The 19,135-nt window shown below is 51.5% G+C and overlaps 1 protein-coding gene across 1 annotated transcript in view; it reads right to left on the minus strand.

The window, feature by feature from the left end:
- The window catches only part of LOC128942169 (carboxyl-terminal PDZ ligand of neuronal nitric oxide synthase protein-like), a 28,462-nt gene extending 11,478 nt beyond the window's left edge, over nucleotides 1-16,984 (minus strand). Inside the window, exons 1-2 of the mRNA XM_054284468.1 lie at nucleotides 16,855-16,984; nucleotides 13,133-13,204 (exon numbers count right to left, since the gene is read on the minus strand). Of these exons, the coding sequence (XP_054140443.1) occupies nucleotides 13,133-13,204; nucleotides 16,855-16,959 (177 nt within the window). The 5' untranslated portion in view covers nucleotides 16,960-16,984. The remainder of the gene's footprint in view (nucleotides 1-13,132; nucleotides 13,205-16,854) is intronic.
- Between the last annotated feature and the right edge of the window lie 2,151 nt (nucleotides 16,985-19,135).

Below are 19,135 nucleotides of genomic sequence, written 5' to 3' on the forward strand. Positions count from 1 at the left end.
CCCTGGGCCCACCCCGGCCTGGCAGCTGCAGGATCGATGTGTCCATAAACAACCCCAACAATGGCCTGTCCCAGCCCCTTCCCCAGGCTTCCCTTCCAGAGGACACAGGGAGCATGGCAATGAGGAGAGGGAATGAGCTCAGCTCTGCCCCCCGACTGACCGGCTCCAGGCAGGGACCCCAGCCCTGCTCCCTTCCCTTCCCTTCCCTTCCCTTCCCTTCCCTTCCCTTCCCTTCCCTTCCCTTCCCTTCCCTTCCCTTCTCTTCCCCTGGTTCTATACGAGTCCCATTTCAGGATTTAAAGCCATGATGAATCCAAGTATTTCCAGCTGAGGAATGTAATTAATTTCAGACCAGCTGACCCACACGGGGTGAGGACAGGCTGTTATCTGGGCTGCTGCTTGAACTACCCATGCTTGGAGTGCTGCCCTTGGAGAACTCCGGATCTCTCGAGCCAGCGGGGCCGCCCTGGGGCTGACAGGCCAGCAGTGTCCGTCCCCTCGGAGCACAGGCTGCTGTCTGTCTGTCCGTGCTGATCCCCGCTCAGCATCCATCCCACATCACATCCCACCCTCCCGAGGTCCCTGCCGGCCCCAGCAGCACAACTCTCCCCGTGGCTCTGTCTGGGAGCCTTTCCCCGTGTGTCCCTCGGCAATCCGGGGCTGGGGAGCGCTGGGCCGGGGCTGCGCTGAATGGGCCGGGCATTGCCCGGGCTGTGCTGCAGTAGCTCGGCAACACGGACACAAAAGCCACGCAGGAAGCAGCGCGGACCAGGAGTGCACCTCCTGCCCAGTGGAAAAATGAGAATTTATGATCCTTGGAAACATAAAACTGCTCACTGGAAAGCAGAAACCGAACGGGGAGTACAATAGGCAAGGAGAATGCTGGCAATGTACTCCAAGTCTTTTTTTCTCATTCAAATGAGCTCCTTCCACCATCCAGCAAGCTCTCAGTAGATGCTGCAGACTGCTCCCCAAGCTATCATGGGCTGCTGGGTTTCTGGGAGGCCCTGGAAGGGCAGCAAGGAAATGTGGCCCCAGTCCATCCCAAAGGGTCCCTGGCTGACCTGGGGCAGGGGCAGTGAGGATGCTGCTGATCACGTCAGGGGGAGAAGGAGAAGAGCTGCATTTTGTCCAGGTCTCCTCTGACACCTGAGGAATCCAGAGCATTCTGATGGACATGGCAATACAGACCTTCCTCCTCATCCCCTTCTCCTCATTTCCAACAGATCTCATCCTTGGGAGGCCCCAGACTGCTGAAGTCTCAGCCAGCCCTTAAGGATAACTCAATCTCTCCACCCTAAGGTGACAAGGCAGAGGACCTGGCTGGAGCTCAGACATCTCTCTGTGCCACTGAGAAGGATGTGGAGGAAAAGGCAGAGTTACACCCATGGGGTGAGTGGGGCTCCTGCAGGTGCTGGAGCTGGTGGGAGCCCAGGGCTAGCAGTGGCTCTTTAATTAGTCTTTTCCACCTCTGAAAAACCACAGACTGTCCTAGAACAAAGCTTCTTCGCCTGCTCTTAAGAAAGGGTGGGACAAAAGCAGCCTTTTCATGGCCTCTCCCTGTGGAAGAGATAGTGCAATACTGCTGAGCTCCATCCTGAGAGGCACAAGCAGCCTCACAGCCCAGCACAAGGTGACATCATCTGGCCTTTGGTGCCTCTCTGACAAAAGCCCCTTTGTGTGTCTGTCACTTCCAGGAGCTCCCTGCTGTCCCCAGGTTTAATAGGGAACTTTCCCACACACGGCCCTTCAGTTCTTGTCTTGCCAGGGCAGGCCAAGCCCAGCTCATGGGGAAGCTGGGTTTATTTTCCTCCCTAGCTCCATTCACTTTGCAGGAGGAAACAAATTACCTTTTCCATCTGCAGTGCCCTGGATGATTAATTAGCAGCAGTAATGAAGTAGTGTCTTGGGACCCCACCCCAACAGGGGCATGAAAATGTCCCTACCTGAAAAAGCTGCTAGGTTACTGCAGCTAAAAAGTGCTAATTTCATTAGAAGCAGGTCAGATTTACCTGAAATAACCCTGAGAAGTGAAACGGCAATTAAACACTGCAATATCTTCAAGTAATTCCATATTCCCCTACAAACATCTGTGTCACCCTGCAGAGAAGGGCCTGGTTTAGTGCACATTTCATATCCTAGCTGCCCTCCAGTCTGGTATGTAGGACAGGAGGCAAGTTAGGAGATGGGATTGCTTTAAACCTTGTCCATCAAGGTTCACACAACAAAGCTCTGAAGAGCAGGAGCCAGGACTCTGCAGCAAGCTCAGAGCTCCATGAAAAAGCCCCCGACCCCCTGCATGGCTGTGGGAAGGTAACAGAGTATTTTCCCTGTCTGTTCCTCGCTCACAAAGCAAGGATATTCATTTTCCACTCCATTCATTCTGTTGTTCTGGTTACAGCCAGCCCTGCCAAGTGACAGCCGCCCAGCACCTCGCTGGCAGGGCCGGGCCACCAGACACTGCTTGTGCAGACAGGAGCAACTGAGGATTTCTGCTGCCTGCTCCAGAATTCCTGCTGCACTTTCAGTCCTGCCCAGCCCTCTCCATGGGCCTGCAGGCCACGGCAGGGGAGATGCTCCTGGCTCAATTCCTGCTGCTTTGGCTGGGCTGTGCAGAGAGGGAAAAGAGGAGCTGCTGGCCTCAGAGGCAGGAGATGGGGCAGGGGTGGTTAGCAGGGCTCCTCTGCTCTGTCTCTGCAAGTTGGTGTTTATTGCTTGTTTGGAGAGAGAAAAAAAGGCCAATTTTGTTCTTGTGTGGCTTTTCAGAGGTGTGTTTGTGATGCTGCTCTTCAGGAGAGCAGAGCATTGCTCAGAGCAGTTTGTGGCCATGGAGCCAGCAGGGCCTGCAGGGTGTGGGGCAGGGGCTTCATGAGGGTCCTGGCAGGGACTCACTGGACAGCACAGACATGGGGAGAAAACCTGACCCCACTGCCATGTACAGGCTCTGACTAAGGCAGGTACTGGGATTTTGGGCCTCTAAATAATGCAAGACTTCGTGTTTATGTAAGGATGCTATTTTAGTGCAGGTAGTCCGAGGGAAGGGGGATGGCAATCCAGAGGGAAAGGCAGCCAGAGCAGGCTGGGATGAGTGCAGGGATGGGGAGGGAATGTCAGTGCTCCTGAGAGCTGGGGCAGGCAGGGGGGGTCAGAGGAAGAGGCAGAGAGTGCCCACGGTTATCAGCCTGATAACCAAACCAAGGCAGCCCCAACAGGGCCAGCTGTGACCTGCTGGGGTCTCCATTTACAGCCCTGTGCTGCTCTGCAGCCTCCTCCCAAAAGCCTTGGTGCCTTCAGGGAGCTCAGCATGTCCTCCCAGGGTGGGTACCTATCCAAAGGAGAAGGAGCAATCTGGTTTGCTGTTGAGAATCTGGAGGAGCCACATCTGCATGACTAACACCTGCTGTGTGTGAATGCTGCGGGGAGGGAACACCTCCTGCCTTCCACACTTGCTATCACACCCCATATGCATCCTGGGTGCTGTCCTCCAGCTCTGCGTCCTGCCATTTCTCCTGGGGAAATTAGCATTTCCTTTGCATACCCACAGCAGAGTCAGGAAGCTGGACTTGGCACCTTTATCTTGGAGCAAGCAGAATCCAAGCTAGAAGGAGGACCTGATCTGCATTTGCATTCAGAAGCAGCACTTGATGACAAACTGAGCAGAATGACAATGGGGGGATGCTGGGTGCAGACCAGGCTCAGGGCTCCTCTGCTAGGTGCAATCCATCTTTGTTCTCCTAAGAGCTCTTTGTTAGCTCAAGCCCTGGGTGCAGCTGAACCTTTCTACCCCTCAGTGCCATGAACAGCCTTGCTATGTGCTGCTTTGAGACACTCAGGGACAGAAATAATCTGCTTTATTGCCAGGCAAGGAGACCTTTTCTCTGTAGCTGTTCATACTATCCATCTCCAGCAGTTCCACTTGAGCAAACATTTCTTACAGAAGCCCAGTGACTCAGAGCTGACCTGCAGGTGTGCTCTAAAGGAGGAGCAGCACCCAGATGTGCAGCCCTGAGCACAGCCAGGCACAGCTCCCACGCTGCTTCTCTCAAGTGGGCCTTGCTTAGAAATTACTGAGTGCTAATAAAACTGCAGCTCCGGAATTTAAGGGGAAGTCTCTGGGTTCTCCTCAAATTGTCCATGGGACTTCACTCCAATTTGGAAACAAGACTGCTACAGTAGAGAAAGAGAATTCAAGTCTAATTGTGTCATTTCCAAAACTCCAGAATATTAAGCAGTTCAAGGACTCTATTAGCCTCAGGGGAGCTACTGAGATTAGTGAATCATGATGAGGGAAAAGCCTGGGTTTAGATATGGAAATTATGGAAAAAGAGGATTTTATGCTCTCAGTGTTTATTGTCACTGAGGTCTTGTCACCAAAGCTGTACCAGAACATCACAGGCTCCTCTCTCCCTGCAGTGCTGTTCCTGTGTCCCTGGGCTTGCAGTGGGGTCAGCAGGAGGTGTGAAGTGTGGACATCAAAGCATCCTGCCCTGCTCACACAGGTCAGTGATTAACCCAGACAGAGCCCACAGCTCCTGGCACCAGCTGGGATCCCAGGAACTGAGACAAGCAGGAGGCCAGCACTGCCCTGGGGGCAACAACATGAAAATGGGAAACGTGCCTGGGATGGAGGTTTGTGCCCTGTAATCATTAACAGAGCAGCACAGGCTGCAGCAGGACTGAGCAGGTCCATGGAGCTGGGGATCACTGACCCCTGAGTGCTCCATGAGTGGCTCTGCAGCAGGGCAAGGACACTCAGCAGGAGGCAGGTGGCATTTCAGCCTGAAGGGTACCTGTGTGTGCCTTGCACCCTCCTGAGGCAGCTGTGACTGCCTCATCCTCACCACACTGCACCTGGCCTGGACACGTCCCTGTGCTCTTCTTCATCTGACAAAAATCATCTGATTTTTAGGAGGAAAAGCCTGGAGCTCAGAGGGTTTGGTGGCATTCCAGGGAACACACTGGCCCTGGCTGTGCAGGAACAGGTGATTTGGGGCCCTGGCCTGGGATGCTCCTTCAGTGCCACATCCTGCCCTCCAGCACAGCCACCCAGGCAGGATCTCTGCAGCAGCAGGGACAGAAGGATGGAGGAAGTGGGAAGTGACTCAGGTGTCCTGAAAGCTGTCAGGCAGCTGCCAATTAGTTCAAATAACCCATCTGGTCCAGGGAATAGACATTTAAATAATGCCTAATCACTGCTGCAGGAAAGAAAGAAAACCATTCCATAATGCCTTTAAAAAATCCCTGCTCCCTCATCAAAGCATCCTTCCTTCCAGGGAGCCATTCAAGGCTTTTATGCTTTAGATTTATCACACTGTTATTTGGTCAAAACATGAAGTATCTTGTCAAAGTGCTGTGTAAAGTAGCACAGATTCTGTCTGTCCTCAGGCCTCATTCATACAGAGCAAAAGCAGATTGAAGAAAGCAAGCATAGCACCAAGCCATTGTTAGCAAATGTTATTTTCCTGGGCTGGATTTGCCTTTGTGGTCCCAGTCCCTGGGGGTCCCTCTCCTCAGAACACTGAGCAGGGGAGTACAAAGGGCCCTGCATGTGACAAAATCAAGGCAGCCCCCACAGGGGCACCACTGCTGTGCCCTGGCTGCCCCCTGTGTCCAGCACAGGCTCCCCCTGAGAACAGAGGCTCAGCCAAAGCATCAGCATTACAGGATGACTTTTTTCAGCTTTTTCTCTGCACAGAGAGAGACTCAAGAGACAGATTTACATGTTTGAGTCTTCATGGGTTATTCTGTTTTGTTCCTGAAACACATCACCCTGCTCTGGTGGAAATCCAGCCCTGCACTTGCATTGCCTGCACAGGGAGGGTCTCTGCTCGTTCAGGGGCAGCCCCAGCTCTGTGCCCCTGCAGCTGCCACTCACATTGAGGCAGCTCCTTGTTACCAAGCCAGTCCAATGTGCTCTCTGCACTCTGGTTACCTTCTCAATTACATTTTTTTCAGGCACCAACAAAGAAGCAGCTTTGAGTTGTGGCTGAGTGTTCTTCACCAGAATGTAATTTGAAAGCCATTATATTTCATCTCTGTAATACTCTACAACCAGTAGCATAATTGGTGAAAAAGTCTCTTTATTTCAAACTAGATAAAAGCTTTGCAGAGATCTCATACGGTGATATTTTAGCTAGGGAAATTAAATGCTTCAGTAATATAATGATAATACTGTTAAAGCCACTTTATTTTACAATTAAAAGGTACCTGCTTCATTGCCAAGATTCAGCATCAGACAAAAAGCTCTGTCTTGTTCTATTTAGCACTAACATTTTAATTTAGCTTTTATCCATTTAAATGCTGCTTTTATTAGCCTTCAACTAAACTCCAATCCACCACGACTCTTATGCAAAACAGAATTAATGTGCCTGACTGGTTCCACCCCCTCGCTGGAGAAGCCAGGGGGTTCTGAAGGCTCTGAGGAAGGCACAAAGGTCACTGTTGCCTGGAGATGACACATTTCACTGCCTGATCCCTCCACCCATCTGTCATCAACCCTGCACTCTGAACAGGGTGGGGGAACTGAAGCATCTCAGTCACCAGGCACTCCTCAAAACTGGGTCATGAAATGTGGCTACCAAAAATGCCCTCAGCTGCCTTCTGGCACAGTGGCCTGTGCTCACAGCTTGACCAGTCCCACTCGTTTCAGCTCACAGGTTAAGTGACAGAAGGTAACCCATTATTCTGTGGCAGGAAGTCCAGAGGTGATTTAGGGTTGGAGATGGGCAGGGTGGAAATCTGCAGCAGTTTCTAAGTCAGTGGGGCAGCTCCATTGTATGGTGAGACCCCCAAGCAGTGAGCAGAAGGTTGTGGGACTCTTGTGTAATCTCAGAGATGTTTTTTCCTCTCCTCCCACTCAAGACACACAGAGCATAGTCAGTTCTCCAGCACACCACACAATGCTGCCTAGAAACACTGTGCACCATGCCACTGCAGAAACAGCTCATTAAGAGCTTCTTCCCTTTTTTTAACATAATACAAACAGCAGAAAATGGGTAAAACAAGCTTGGGTTTTTCTGAGACAAGGCAGACTCAATTTTTCTAGAAAGCCAGCTTCATTTTAATTACTCTTTTGTGAGGCTAGGAAAGCATGGAGCACACCAGAGCCTGTCCAGGTGACCAGAGAACACCTGGAGAGAGGCCCAAGGAGCTGCACCTGCAGGGCCCACCCTGCCTGGGGCTCAAGGCAGGGGAGCTCAGGGAGAGCTTGTCCAGCTGGTGTTGGGGCTGATGGGGCTGCAGGACTCAGAGCAGGGTGGGAGCAGGGCCTGGGAGGCTGCAGCTCCTGCAGTCATACTGAAGCCACTTGTTTTGCCTGGAGAAATGGATTCCTGCCAGACATTCTGCCAGAGGGCTCAGCTCCTTCAGCCTCCTGTGCTGCATGCAGGTAAGACCCACAACGTGTCTGCCATCCCTCAGGGTAAGGTGGCATCCCTGTCACGCTTTATCTTCCTAAAGAGCAGGACACAGACTGGGAGCCCAACCTGGGGCCATTTGCAGTGTGGAGCAGCAGAATGCTTTGCAGCAGAGCTGTGCAGTGGCTGTGGTGGTTTCAGGGCTGCCTGCCCTGGGCAGGAGCAGGAGGAGCTTCCTGCAAAGGCTCAGGGAGGCTCAGAGCACATGGTGGGACTCCTGGCTCCTGGGAAGCCCAGCCTGATCCCAGCCCTGTGCAGGAGACTCTGCTAGAGATGCAACAAACAGGAAAACAAACTAATGAGGCATTAGGGCTAAACTTAGCTGCAATTAACATTTAATTACTATCCTGAAAACACTTGCTGTATTTTGCCAGGGCCTGGAAAGGTAAACCTAATTAGCTTAATCTTGTGTGGTAGGAACCTTAAAGTGGTTGAGATGCTTGGTGTCATGGATGGGACCCTGAGAGTAACTGGTGTTCCTTGGGCCTGGGGCTGAGCAGCCCTGTGGGCTGGTCATGTGCTGCCTGTGGAAAGCTGCAGAGCCTTTCTCAGACCTCTGCTTTGGAGAGGAGGCAGAGCTGACACCAGACATGCTGCAGAAGGTGCCACAGCAAGTTTATACATGCTTGTGTATATTGGTTTGGCTGCCACAGCCCTCTCCTGGAGGCCATAGGCTGTGTCTAACACTCAGCAGAGTAAACAACCCCTGCATGGCTCTCCAGAGAGGCAGGGAAGGTATCCTAGAAGTTGATGCTCCCTTGGAACACCCTCTGGGGTGAATACAATGTCTTAGTGTGGGGGAGAAGGAGGAAGAGATGCCTGTGTTTCACACCCTAACCTTGTCAGAGCTGTCACTGTTTATCCTCCTGTCAATGAAAGGAAGGTGCATGGTGTTCTGAGAACTAAAGAAAGGTCCACCCCAGCAGTCTGAGGCTGCTGAAGTATTTTAAGATACGAGGCTTGTGTCTGCCACAGCCCAGGGCTATCATTAGCTGAGCTCTGGATGCTCTTCCAAAGAGGCTGAAAGGGAAAACCCTCCAGGAGCTGCAGCAGAACAAACTCTCATCCAACAACAACAGCTCCTGGCGTGCAGCTACACAGCTCTGTAGCCCGGGGCAAGTGCTCAGCAGTTTGCACTTCCATGTTTGAGTCTGTGCCTCAGCTACAGCTGACCAAACACCTTTGTTACAGAGGGAGAGGCTGCAGAGACTCAGCAAGAAACCCAGCTGGGAGTTCAGCCTCTCTCTCTTTTAGTTCTGATCACAACTCCAGTTCAGATTAACGTGAAGCTGGCAGGAAAACAGCTCTGAGCACAATAACCCAGGAAGGGCTTACAGGCAGAATATGTCAGAGGAATCCATGCAGCAGGTTCTGGGTGAACTTCTGTCTGCCTGGGGAAACTGAGGGAACTGTGTTCTAGAACAATCTCATGGACAAGCCCATGAAACACCTCTATCTCTGAAACCTGTCACGCAGTAATAAATTAAACTGAGAGGGCTGAAGGCAATCTTCCTGCCCTCTGCTATCTGTCCACCTGGTTCCCCTCCTTCTGTAGGAAGAGCAGATAAATCCCAGCCATATTTGCTCCTGGACTGTTGGAATTTGCAGCCTGGCAGGGCTTTAAGTGAGAGGTGCTGTGTGAGCCAGCCCAGCTCTGGGGCTGGGGGCTCTGCAGTGCACAGGCAGGTTCCCTGCAGCTGTCCCTGCTGCCTCTGCTTCACACTTGGTGCAGCAGGACTGTGACTTACTCATCTGATTTAAATTGCTGTCATGTCACACTTCAACACCACCAGTTGATGCTTGGCAGTCAGTCTGACTTAGTGTGCCTGGACTGCACCTCCTCACTCAAGTTCTGCATGGAGAAACTGCAAAGAGCTGAGGCTCTGCTCAAAGATGGATGCAGCAAGAATGATCAGGATAAGAAGGAGGCTGAAGTGAGAACCCAGTTCTCATTCCAAGGAGAGCTCAGGCATTTCTCATGTATCCTGCACTGAGGTTTATAAATGCTTGTTTCTCTGGCACACTGGCCTCTGGGGGAAAGGCTTCTCAATTAAATTAAGCCCAAGAAATGTGGAGGTAACAGAAGACACATTGCTCTGGATGCCTGCCCGTTTGCTCATCCTGGTGTTTGCATAGGCACAGCACCAGCTGGCTGTTCCCTTATGGAATGATTAAATAATCCAACATCTGGCTCCTTTCTCAGTGTCAATACCTGCACAGGTCCAAGCTAAACCTTCCAAACAGAATGGAATTTGTAGGCTTCAGAGATCCTCAAGTGCAGATTCCAGGGAAACTGATTCTGTGCCTTGAAGGTAGACAAACAGCGTGTCTTGGGGAATTGCTGGCAGCAGGCTGGCAGTGAGGGTGACAGCTTTGTCACTCACTCCTACTGTGTCCTGGTACAGCTCAGCACCCAAAATAGCAGCACTAGGCCTGCTCAGCTGGCTGTGAAGTGCTGGACTGAGCCTTGAGGTGCTCTGGGAAGGGAAGAGAACAGCTGACCCTCTCCTCTGCTCAGTGCTGGCTCTGGGGGATGCATGCAGGACGTGTGGTGATGTTAACCCTGCACCTGAAACCATCCATTCCCTGGCTAAGATTTTCCAAGCAACCTCAGCAGCTTCAAGGAAGTGTTTTGTGTTTTACAAAACCCATCTTCACATCAGTTACCGCTTGAATTGTGAGGAGGAAAGATCTTGATTTGTACATGAACTCCCTGGAGTGCTGAGAAGGCTCCAATGCCTGCAGAGGGATCCACTGCAGCAGAAGGCAGCTCCTCCAGCAGGCTGACAGAGCACAGGAGCCACCAGACACCCAGAGCTGGATGGCCTGGGGCAGCTGAGGCAGCAGGTGCTGCTCCCTGGGAGGTGGGGAACACCTGCCCGGGGTGTGGGAGCTCTGAGAGGAACTGGAGTCCTGCGCCTGTCAGGGGACAGTGCATTTATCCAAGCTGCAAACTCGTTTCATCACCTCCCCTGCCAGGGCAAGAGGTAGAGGGATTAGCTTGAACTCTGATCATATAATAACAACATGGCAGCTGTAGGCAGCTAATAATCCACTGGGAGGATTAGCAAACTTAAAGTTGTCTAGCTCTGCATAATGGGAAGCTAAGAACAGCAGCTTCCCTGTTCTACCTACTGCATTTGCATTCTCTCCAGTGGAAGCATAGAACATGATGAGACAAGGCTTTCCAGCCTGTTATGAAATGGGATCTAATGTGTGACTAATGGAGTATTGCTGGCAATGCTACAAGCATCCATTCAGCCCAGAGTATGGGTTTAAGCTCTACTAGAGACTGCACCTCAAATACCTACTGCCAAAGAGCAGAATTTCAGCAGGCTGATGCTAAAATTTGTTATTGGAGGCTGTCTGGGAGTAATGTCCTGAAGTCTGCAGGCACAGTGCTCTGCTTACACAGGGAGAATCCCACTGATCCAGAATCCTGGTATAACTCACGTGTGACTGGCAAAAGAGCCCAGTGCAAAGCCCAGAACATCCACGGAGCAGACTCATCACCTGCTGCTGCTGCTCTCCTTAGGACCCTCTCAGGACATCTGGAGCCCTCAGCAGCTGGAGCCTTTTTCCCCAAGGCACTTTTGGCACTTGAATCAATTTACTGATGAGTAACCAGAGCAAGCAGCTCTGACACAGCCTGGGAAAGAGAGCTGTGACTCCTCATCCTCCTCCCTGCTCGCTCTGGAGCAGCACAAGCAGTGAGCAAGAGCCCTCCAGAGCTGTGGGCTGGCTCCAGCAGCACCAGGATGGCTCCCACTCCTCCCATGGCACAGGGAATGCTCTGCTGGGGCTTGTACTGCACAACTTTCCTCTTCTGCTCCAGTGGAGAATTCCAGTGGAACACTGGAGTGCACAAAGGATGAAAGCTTCACCACGACATGCCCCTGCCAGCACTTGGCAGGGCTGTGGGACCTTACTCACTCTTGCACTGCAAACAGGCACTGCCACCACAATGACATAGGGACAAAATACTCATTTCCCCCAAGAGCTTCTTCCACTGTTTCCTCCCAGTTGTAACTGGTGCTGCTGAGAGTCCATGGGAAAAAACTCTGGTACAGACAAGGCCTCTGCATGCAAATGAACGCTACATAAATAACCCCCATCTTCCCTCAGTTCCTAGGTTGGGTACTCTGTGCACCAGAATTCTCTTCAAAGACCTCCCAGTTCATTCTTTATGCTCTAATTAAGGATCAGTGCCAATTAACTATCTTCAATAGAGGAGCATCTTCCGCTCAGCAGCCAGGAAGTGTCTGAATAAGATCCTGCTGCACAATGTGCACATGAAAAGGGAAGCCCTCCCTTTTTGGAATGGGCTTCCAAGATTAAAAACTCAGTATAGATTACTGCATACCCACTTTAAAAATCCTGTGTGACAATATTAAGTGACAGCACCCAGGAATGCAGAATGGGTTTTTCACATGTTTCTTGTGGTACTCAAGGATGCTATTGCATGCCAAGGCTCTGAGCTAGGTACACTGTGGCCATAGCAGGTGTGAAAATAGAGTGTGACACTTTATTTTGAGTGATATTAAAATACTATTTGCTTTTTCTTACAAGGGTGTCATAGATCAGCAGAAGTGCAGTGTCAAATCTGATGATAAATATTGATTGAGATGAAAAATTGCCAACAATTATGCCAGCACCTGAACTGCCCTGGTAGTCCTCACCTTATTGCTTTTACTTCCTACAGATATTCACCTGTTCCATAAATAACCAGGCAATTTAGACTGCTGCTGAACTGTGTTCTGAGCAAGAGCTGTGCTAATAGTCTGAGCAGGCAAAGGGAGGGGAATGTCATTTCTAAGCTTGGCTGGAGATGAATACATCAGCTCCCCAGCCAGTTACAGGCTAAGTTTAAAAAACACTATTGTAAAGGAAAATTAGATGGTTAAACACTGTGGGGGAAGGGGGGGAAATAGGATAATCCCTTCAAAGCTTTAAATGGAAGATTCTCAAACTTGCTTCAACTGATGTGAGACATATGAACAGCCTCAGAATTAAGACCCCTGCAAAATTTCAGCCAGACACAACAGCTGCACTGCCTTTTGGGGGAGATGCACTTGAACTGGTTATACACGAAGCAGATGTAAGCCACCCAACCCTGCTAATCACAGCTAAATCTGGGGACCATTCACAGGCTGCTCTGCAGAATAAAGGGGCAGAGCAGGAAGAGAGCAGCCTTGGTGATGAGAAACAGGAACTGTAAGACTGTACTGGAGCATGGGGAAAGCAGCAAATTATTCTAGGAGCAGCAGAATCCACAAAGTCTAGTCAGATGGGATTTACATCAATCACACCTGTCAGGGCATTGATATTGCAATATATAACACAATATATTTGGAACTGTCAAGGAACTCAAGTGCTTTTGTGAAGCACATTGTGTCCAGCTTATTTTTCACACACACAGAATTCCAAACAGGCTAAATAAATCTCTTAGGTTCAAGGAGAAGCCCCATGGCTGCTCAGCACAGGAGAGGGGGTTACATTTGAGTTTTGATAACAGATCCCTTTGCAGAGAGCACAGGATGGGCCTATGCTAAGATGCCTTGAGAATTTCTGGAGAAGCTTGTTGCACACCTGACTGGGCTGAGATTTGAGCTCCAGATAGGAAAGGCTGGAGGGGATGTGGAACAGCAGATTACAACCAAGTCACTGTGGGGAGTGCAAGCTTTAACCCTGCGTGGGCTCAGCTGCTCTGAACTCACCCGGATCCTCCTCATGGCTGCCACGATCTCCACGCGGCTGTTGGGCCTGGGCACGTCCAAGCTCCCGATGTACTGAAAGAGACAGCGAGACATGGCTGGGCTGAAATGCACAGCTTTGTGTGGGGGCTTCCTCAAAACAGACAGCATTCCTCATCTATTTACTGCCTCCTTGCTTGGGCTCCTTTGAGCCAGGACAGGATAGGAGTATCTGCTGGAGATAATGTTACCAAGTTGGGGATTTCTGAGATTGGGGGATTTCTGAGGCTCTGACCTCATTCAGGTTGTGGATGTGCCTGTACCAGTGCTCTGCAGGGTGATGTCTGCTGCTAATTGAGTCATGATCCTGTGAGTCTGAAAATGGGACTGTCTATCCTTTGTTCCTCCTTACTACACCTGCTCAAAACTGAAAGCATACAAGAGCTGTAAACTTCCAGGATGTGCAATCACCTTTCCTGAAACAGCCTTGTGATTCCAGCTTAAGTTTTCAGTCTGGACTGTGCTAACTCTTGATACTGCTGTCCCTGCTTGGTTGGACCAGCTCAGCTGTCTGCAGAATCCTGGCAAACCCACCCAAATCTGTGTCCCACAACCCTGCTTGGGGGAGCTGCAGCCCTAAACAAACTGCCTGGGGTTGGGTGTCTGCATTCCAGTGTCTGTGCCAGTCCTAGCAGGGTCCCTTACTGGGTCTGAGACATGGCAGAGGGCAGGATCCCATCGCCTCCAGCTCTAGCCCTGCACCACAGCTCAGCTCCTCGAGCTCGTTGCTGTTCTCCTGACAGGAATGGCACACACTGCCCGTGCTCCACAGGGCATCATGGAACACCCAGGGGCAGCTTCCTGCTGCTGCGTTTGTCCCTCCTGTGCTGCTGCTCTCTGCCCTCCTGTGCCAAAGCAGAACCTGGTCCTGCACCCCTTGGCAGGAGGCAGCTGCTGCTGCCCAGTGGCACACGGTGATGGCACATGGTGACAGTACACGGTGGTGGCACATGGTGACACCACACATGGCATGGCTGCACAGGAGTGCCCTGTGCTGCCAAGGGGAGGAGGCACAGAGCTGCCAGCTCAGGCCTTGGCAATGAGGAAATGTGTGGTGTCCTGGACACTCACACTGCGTGGGGAGCAAAGGCTGCTGATGCTGTGCAGTGCTGTGGCTCAGCTCTGAGGAAGCCCTGCAGGCCCAGGGCACGTTGGGCAGGACAAGGGAATGTCACAGAGTGAGAGGGTGATGACAGCATGGGCTGGGAGCAGCCCTGGCACTGAGGGCAGCTGCTGGATTTGGTGCTGCTGGGGCCCAGAGGGGTCCATCAGCTCCCCCAGGGGAACACAGCCCATCTCTGCTGTCAGTGCTGGGGACTGAGGGCAGTTCACAGAGTTTAGTGACCCTCCCAGGAGCATTGGTTCATGAACTTGTCTGGACTTTAGTGTGTGGTTACAAATTGTTGGTTTTTTGGAAGTTGTTCCCTTGTGGAGAGGAAAAGGAGCAGCTAAAAGGAGGCCGCTGCAAACATTCAGGGTGATATTATATATATGAACAGGGACAAAATAATTCCCCAGAACAGCCCCATAGGTGTTGCTGTTACTGACAGCTCTGGATTTATTTCTCCACTGCTCTGCTTGCAGATTGCAATGGGTTTTATCTTGTAAAATGTCTGCTTAAAAGGGCTTTCAGAGATGAGCTCTCCTGGCTCAGTCTTTAGTGCTCTTTCTCCTGCTTTGAAATAAACACCACAAGCAATCTGAAAGGTCATCTGGCTTTTCTGCTGCTTCTGTAAATGCCTTTGCAAAATGGCATTTTTAAGAGCAGTTAAGTTCATCTATAGCCTTTGGTAAACCACAGGAGAACCAAGCTCAGAGCACGAGAGCTGGAGGGCAGCAGGGAGGGGAGCAGCAGAGCCAGGGCTTCCCTCCGGGCTGCTGGGGAAGGCAGAGCTGTGCTGCTGTGATCTGTGGCCTCTCTGGTGTGCACATCTCCTTCCCTGCTCTGCTGGCTGTCAGGACAGTCGCTGGGAATCCAGATGAGCTCCTTGCAGCTGGCTGCCCTTTTGTCTGCCAGCAGCAGGGCTGCAGTGGGGAACAGCCATGCTCCTAAGGACAAATTCATTGGGGCAGGAGGACAGATGGGACTGCTGAGCTGGAGGAGATTCTTTCAAACTCCCTGCTCTGGTCTGGCTGCAGAGTTTGGGTACCTGTGCTCCCATGCAGAGCCATGAAACTCATGAAACAGCACACAAAGCTCTGCCCAAACAAGCAGCTCCCAGTACTGACCTCCTGAAGATGACAGGGGGAGGAAGGCAGTTTGGAATGTGGAGATTAGAGAGGGAGTGTGGTCAGTAGCATCGCCTGCTGCCAGACACCTGCAGCCAGCTGCAGCCTTGTCATTGTCAGCGTGGCAGCTGACTGATGTGCCCACAATGAGCACCATAATTGGAAGAGACAGACTGTAAAGCAGAACTGAGCAAGCATGTTACTAAGGTAATGCAAACCCCATCCCAGACCCACACATCCTAACAGGGTGTTACCCACTCGCCAGCTCTGGATGCCTGGAGCTGTCAATCTGAAAAGCCAGTTTCACTCACTTAAAGGTATAGTTGCTACCCATCTTTTAAAAATCAAATTAAGAATTTTTCTTCTCCTCAGCACAGTCTGCAGCACAGCAAATGCTAATTTAAATAGAGAAATCACAGATTAAATGTTTTCTTCCCTAAGGAAGATAAATTTTTTTAAAATACATGATTAGCTGTCTATTCAGATTCATCCTGTATCCTGCTTAAATCTTACAGCTCTTTCAGCAGGAAAACCAAGAGGCACAAAATCCGTATTTCAAAGCTTTATTGGAATGTATATGCCCCTTCTTTCCAGCTCAGGAGACAGCAGGCGTGAATTCCATTTCTAATCTGTGTTAGGCCACCTGCAAAGAGGGGAAGGGAGCCTGTGAGTTGCTCCAGCAAAATGCAATTCTTCTTGTCAGATGAATTATAAACCCGTTCCCCATGCTGTCTACAGAATGCCAATTCCAATGGAGTCACTTTCTGAGAGTGCTGCTGTGCTGCCAGGCTGTTATTCACGATCAATACAGAATTTCTGATAATAGCAGTGTTTCTTTCTGATGCCTGAAGGCTGCAGACCTTGTCTGGTCCAGCTTTTCATGCAGGGAAGGGGTCAGCTGTAGTAAGGCACTATTATGTGAGCAGCCCACAGCAGCCTGCTGGTTTCCAGGGGAATGGGGAGCTGTGACCCCGCCGCGGCAGGACAGGACAGGCACCGGATCGGGCAGGGATGAGCACCCGGGACAGCATCCACGGTGCTGTCAAGAGGGGTCATTCCAGAGCAGCTCCCAAATGCAGCACCAAGGCAGCGTCTAAGGATTACACAGCTGCAAAAACACCAGGAAAAGAGCAAGAACCTGTTTGATTGTGCTCACTAAATGCAAGGCTTTCATAGCTGATCGCTGTTTTCTTTAGACTCCCTCAGCGTGGCCCAGGGGCACTTGCAGAGCTGAAGAGCAGCCGTGGCAGGGCTGGGGGGGCACGGCTGGGCAGCACCGAGCGCAGCCCGCGGGGACCCGAGCCCGCAGGGACCCGCAGCGCCCTCTCTGCAGCGGCGGGAGTGGGGGCACCTCCGGGCTCGGCTGCCAGGGCCCGGGGCTGCTCGGGGCTGCGGCCGGCGGGGCCCGCGGCGCTCCCCGGCCCGGCGGCTGCGGGGGGAGCGCGCCCGGGGCTCACCTTGGCCTGGAAGTGGATGCCGTGCTGGAAGGCCTCCTCGTTGTGCAGCGGGACGCGGGAGTCGCAGCCATCGTCCACCAGGTTGTACCGGTTCTTCACCGGCATGGCGGCGGGCGGGCGGCCGCCTCAGCCCGCGGCCCCGCCGGGCATCGCGGCCGGCAGCGCCCGCCCCGCCGAGCCCCGGGCGCCGTGCGGGGCTGCGGGCGCCAGAGCCCGGCCGCGTTTTGAATGAGCGTCCGCGGGAGCGAGCGGGGCCCCGGCCCCGGCGCGGCGCCATTGGCCCGAAGTTCCCTCATGTGATGCGGGGGGCGGTGGAGCCGCCCGGCCCTGCCCGGCCGCCCCGCCCCGGCCCCGCCGCCGGCAGCGGCTGCGGCGCCCGCGATGCTCCGCCGGACGGACGCGAGGGTGATGAGGGGTCTGGGGCATCTCGGTTACGGGGGAACGCTGCGGGAGCTGGGCCTGGTTAGTCTGGAGAGGACTGAGAGGGGATCCCATCAAATCTCCTTACAAATCTTTCCAAGGGCTGTTCTGAATGAGTGGTCACCTACGTTATGTATGTCTCATGTCAATATCGCTTACAGCTCTGTTAGAAATGAGCACATGCCCTCTCAGAATCCTGGCGCGCAGTCGGTACCCACTGTGTCCCTCAGTATCCTGTGATACTCTCAGGATTTTTGGCACCCTGTGTGCTCACGGTGTTTTTTCCTCCCAGTCTCGGTGACGAGGCACTGCCAGGCCCAGGTGAGCCCTGTGGGTGCCACTCTGGGACAGCTGGCACACCTGAGTGTGACATTCCTCAGCGGGCACCAGCACAGGGAAGGGATGAGGTGTGCCCAGCTGTGATGGCAAGGCCCAGGGTTTGTCTTCTGACTCTTAGTACAGCCACACTCCATTTACAGGGATGATCAGAAATGTGAATTGTGTAGAATCCAAAGGGTGGAGGGTTACATGTGCGCCAGTGGATCTCATCTGGGTCCCCTCAAATTAATTTTTGAGTCTTAAAAGTAACTCCCAGCCAGGTGTTTCAATGTATTTGGACACAACCTTTCATGTGGCTTTTACATTAGCAAGAAAGAAAAGTTTGACCACAGGCAGACAGTGCACAGTTCCCAGTATCCATCTCAGGAGCGTGATCACCCTGAGCTTCTGGGCATTTCTGAGTACTTGTAAGTCAGTGGGAGATGGGCAAGAGCCAAGAATCCAGAAACTTATAATTAAGAGAGGGAGAAAAACCCCAAGGAATTAATATTGGTTCACAGACTGTGACCCTACATGTTCAAATATTTTGAGGTATTAGCAACTCTTTCTGGGGAGGGTTCTGTGGTCAGCCTTCTGTCTTTGTGAAGTTTTTCTGTTTCCAGACAGACTTCTTTTCTTCCAATCTATAGCACTACATTATCTTCTCATTTAAATATTCACAAGTTTATGCTAATCCCGCTTTCATACAGCATAACTCAATGTGGGTTTTGTCAGTTGGTTTCTGTCCAGGATGCTCCCCTAGATACACATCTTGCCTGCAGATGCATCGGTTTAGTTCTTTGTTGGGGATTTTTTGTGTGGTCTGTGCTCATGTTTAGTGTGTACTTAGAACATTTCATGGCACCTTTTCTTATCTTGTACATATCTTGACCAAAAAAATATTTGTTGACCTGAATGAATAACCTAGATTTTGTGTGCGAATGTCCTTGGACTGATTGAGCAACGTTCAGGTCTTTGGTTCTCCTAAGCCCAAGGAGGAGGAGATGCCGCCCAGTCAGGCTATGCTCATGCTTCCTTTGATGCTAACGCCAGCAAAGCTCAACTCATATGGGGAAAAACCTAACACAGCCACTGGTGAGTGTCTACATTGATTCTGCAATACTGCATTTCAGGCATGCAGGAACCTGCCATCGTGCTGAGCTGCTCAAAGCTTCTCCTCATTACCCTCCCATTGCCACAAGAGCATTCCTATATACGTGGGAGCATATGGACTTCACTTGGGATAGTTAAATTTTTAAACCTCATAGAAAGACCAGGATGAAATAACAAGAATGGTCTTTTTAATTCCATTCTGGTGCTCTCCAGTATCCCGCAGATTATAAAATCCTTTGGGTAGGAGGAAAGAAATATCTCATGGGAATCCTGAGAAAAAGAAGGCAACTCTTATTTAATAAAGCTTGCAGTGCCAGTTTCTGTTAGATCACAATTGAATGGAGGTGTTTAATACTCCCTGTTCATGAACTTCTGTGAACTTTTCATAGGGCTTAAATCTCCTGATGTTAATGGTTTGGATCTGTGTTTG

This window comes from Melozone crissalis, unplaced genomic scaffold, assembly GCF_028551555.1.
Source record: "Melozone crissalis strain CALT ecotype California unplaced genomic scaffold, PUWL_Pcris_2 ptg000041l_1, whole genome shotgun sequence".
In the NCBI taxonomy this organism is placed as follows: domain Eukaryota; kingdom Metazoa; phylum Chordata; class Aves; order Passeriformes; family Passerellidae; genus Melozone; species Melozone crissalis.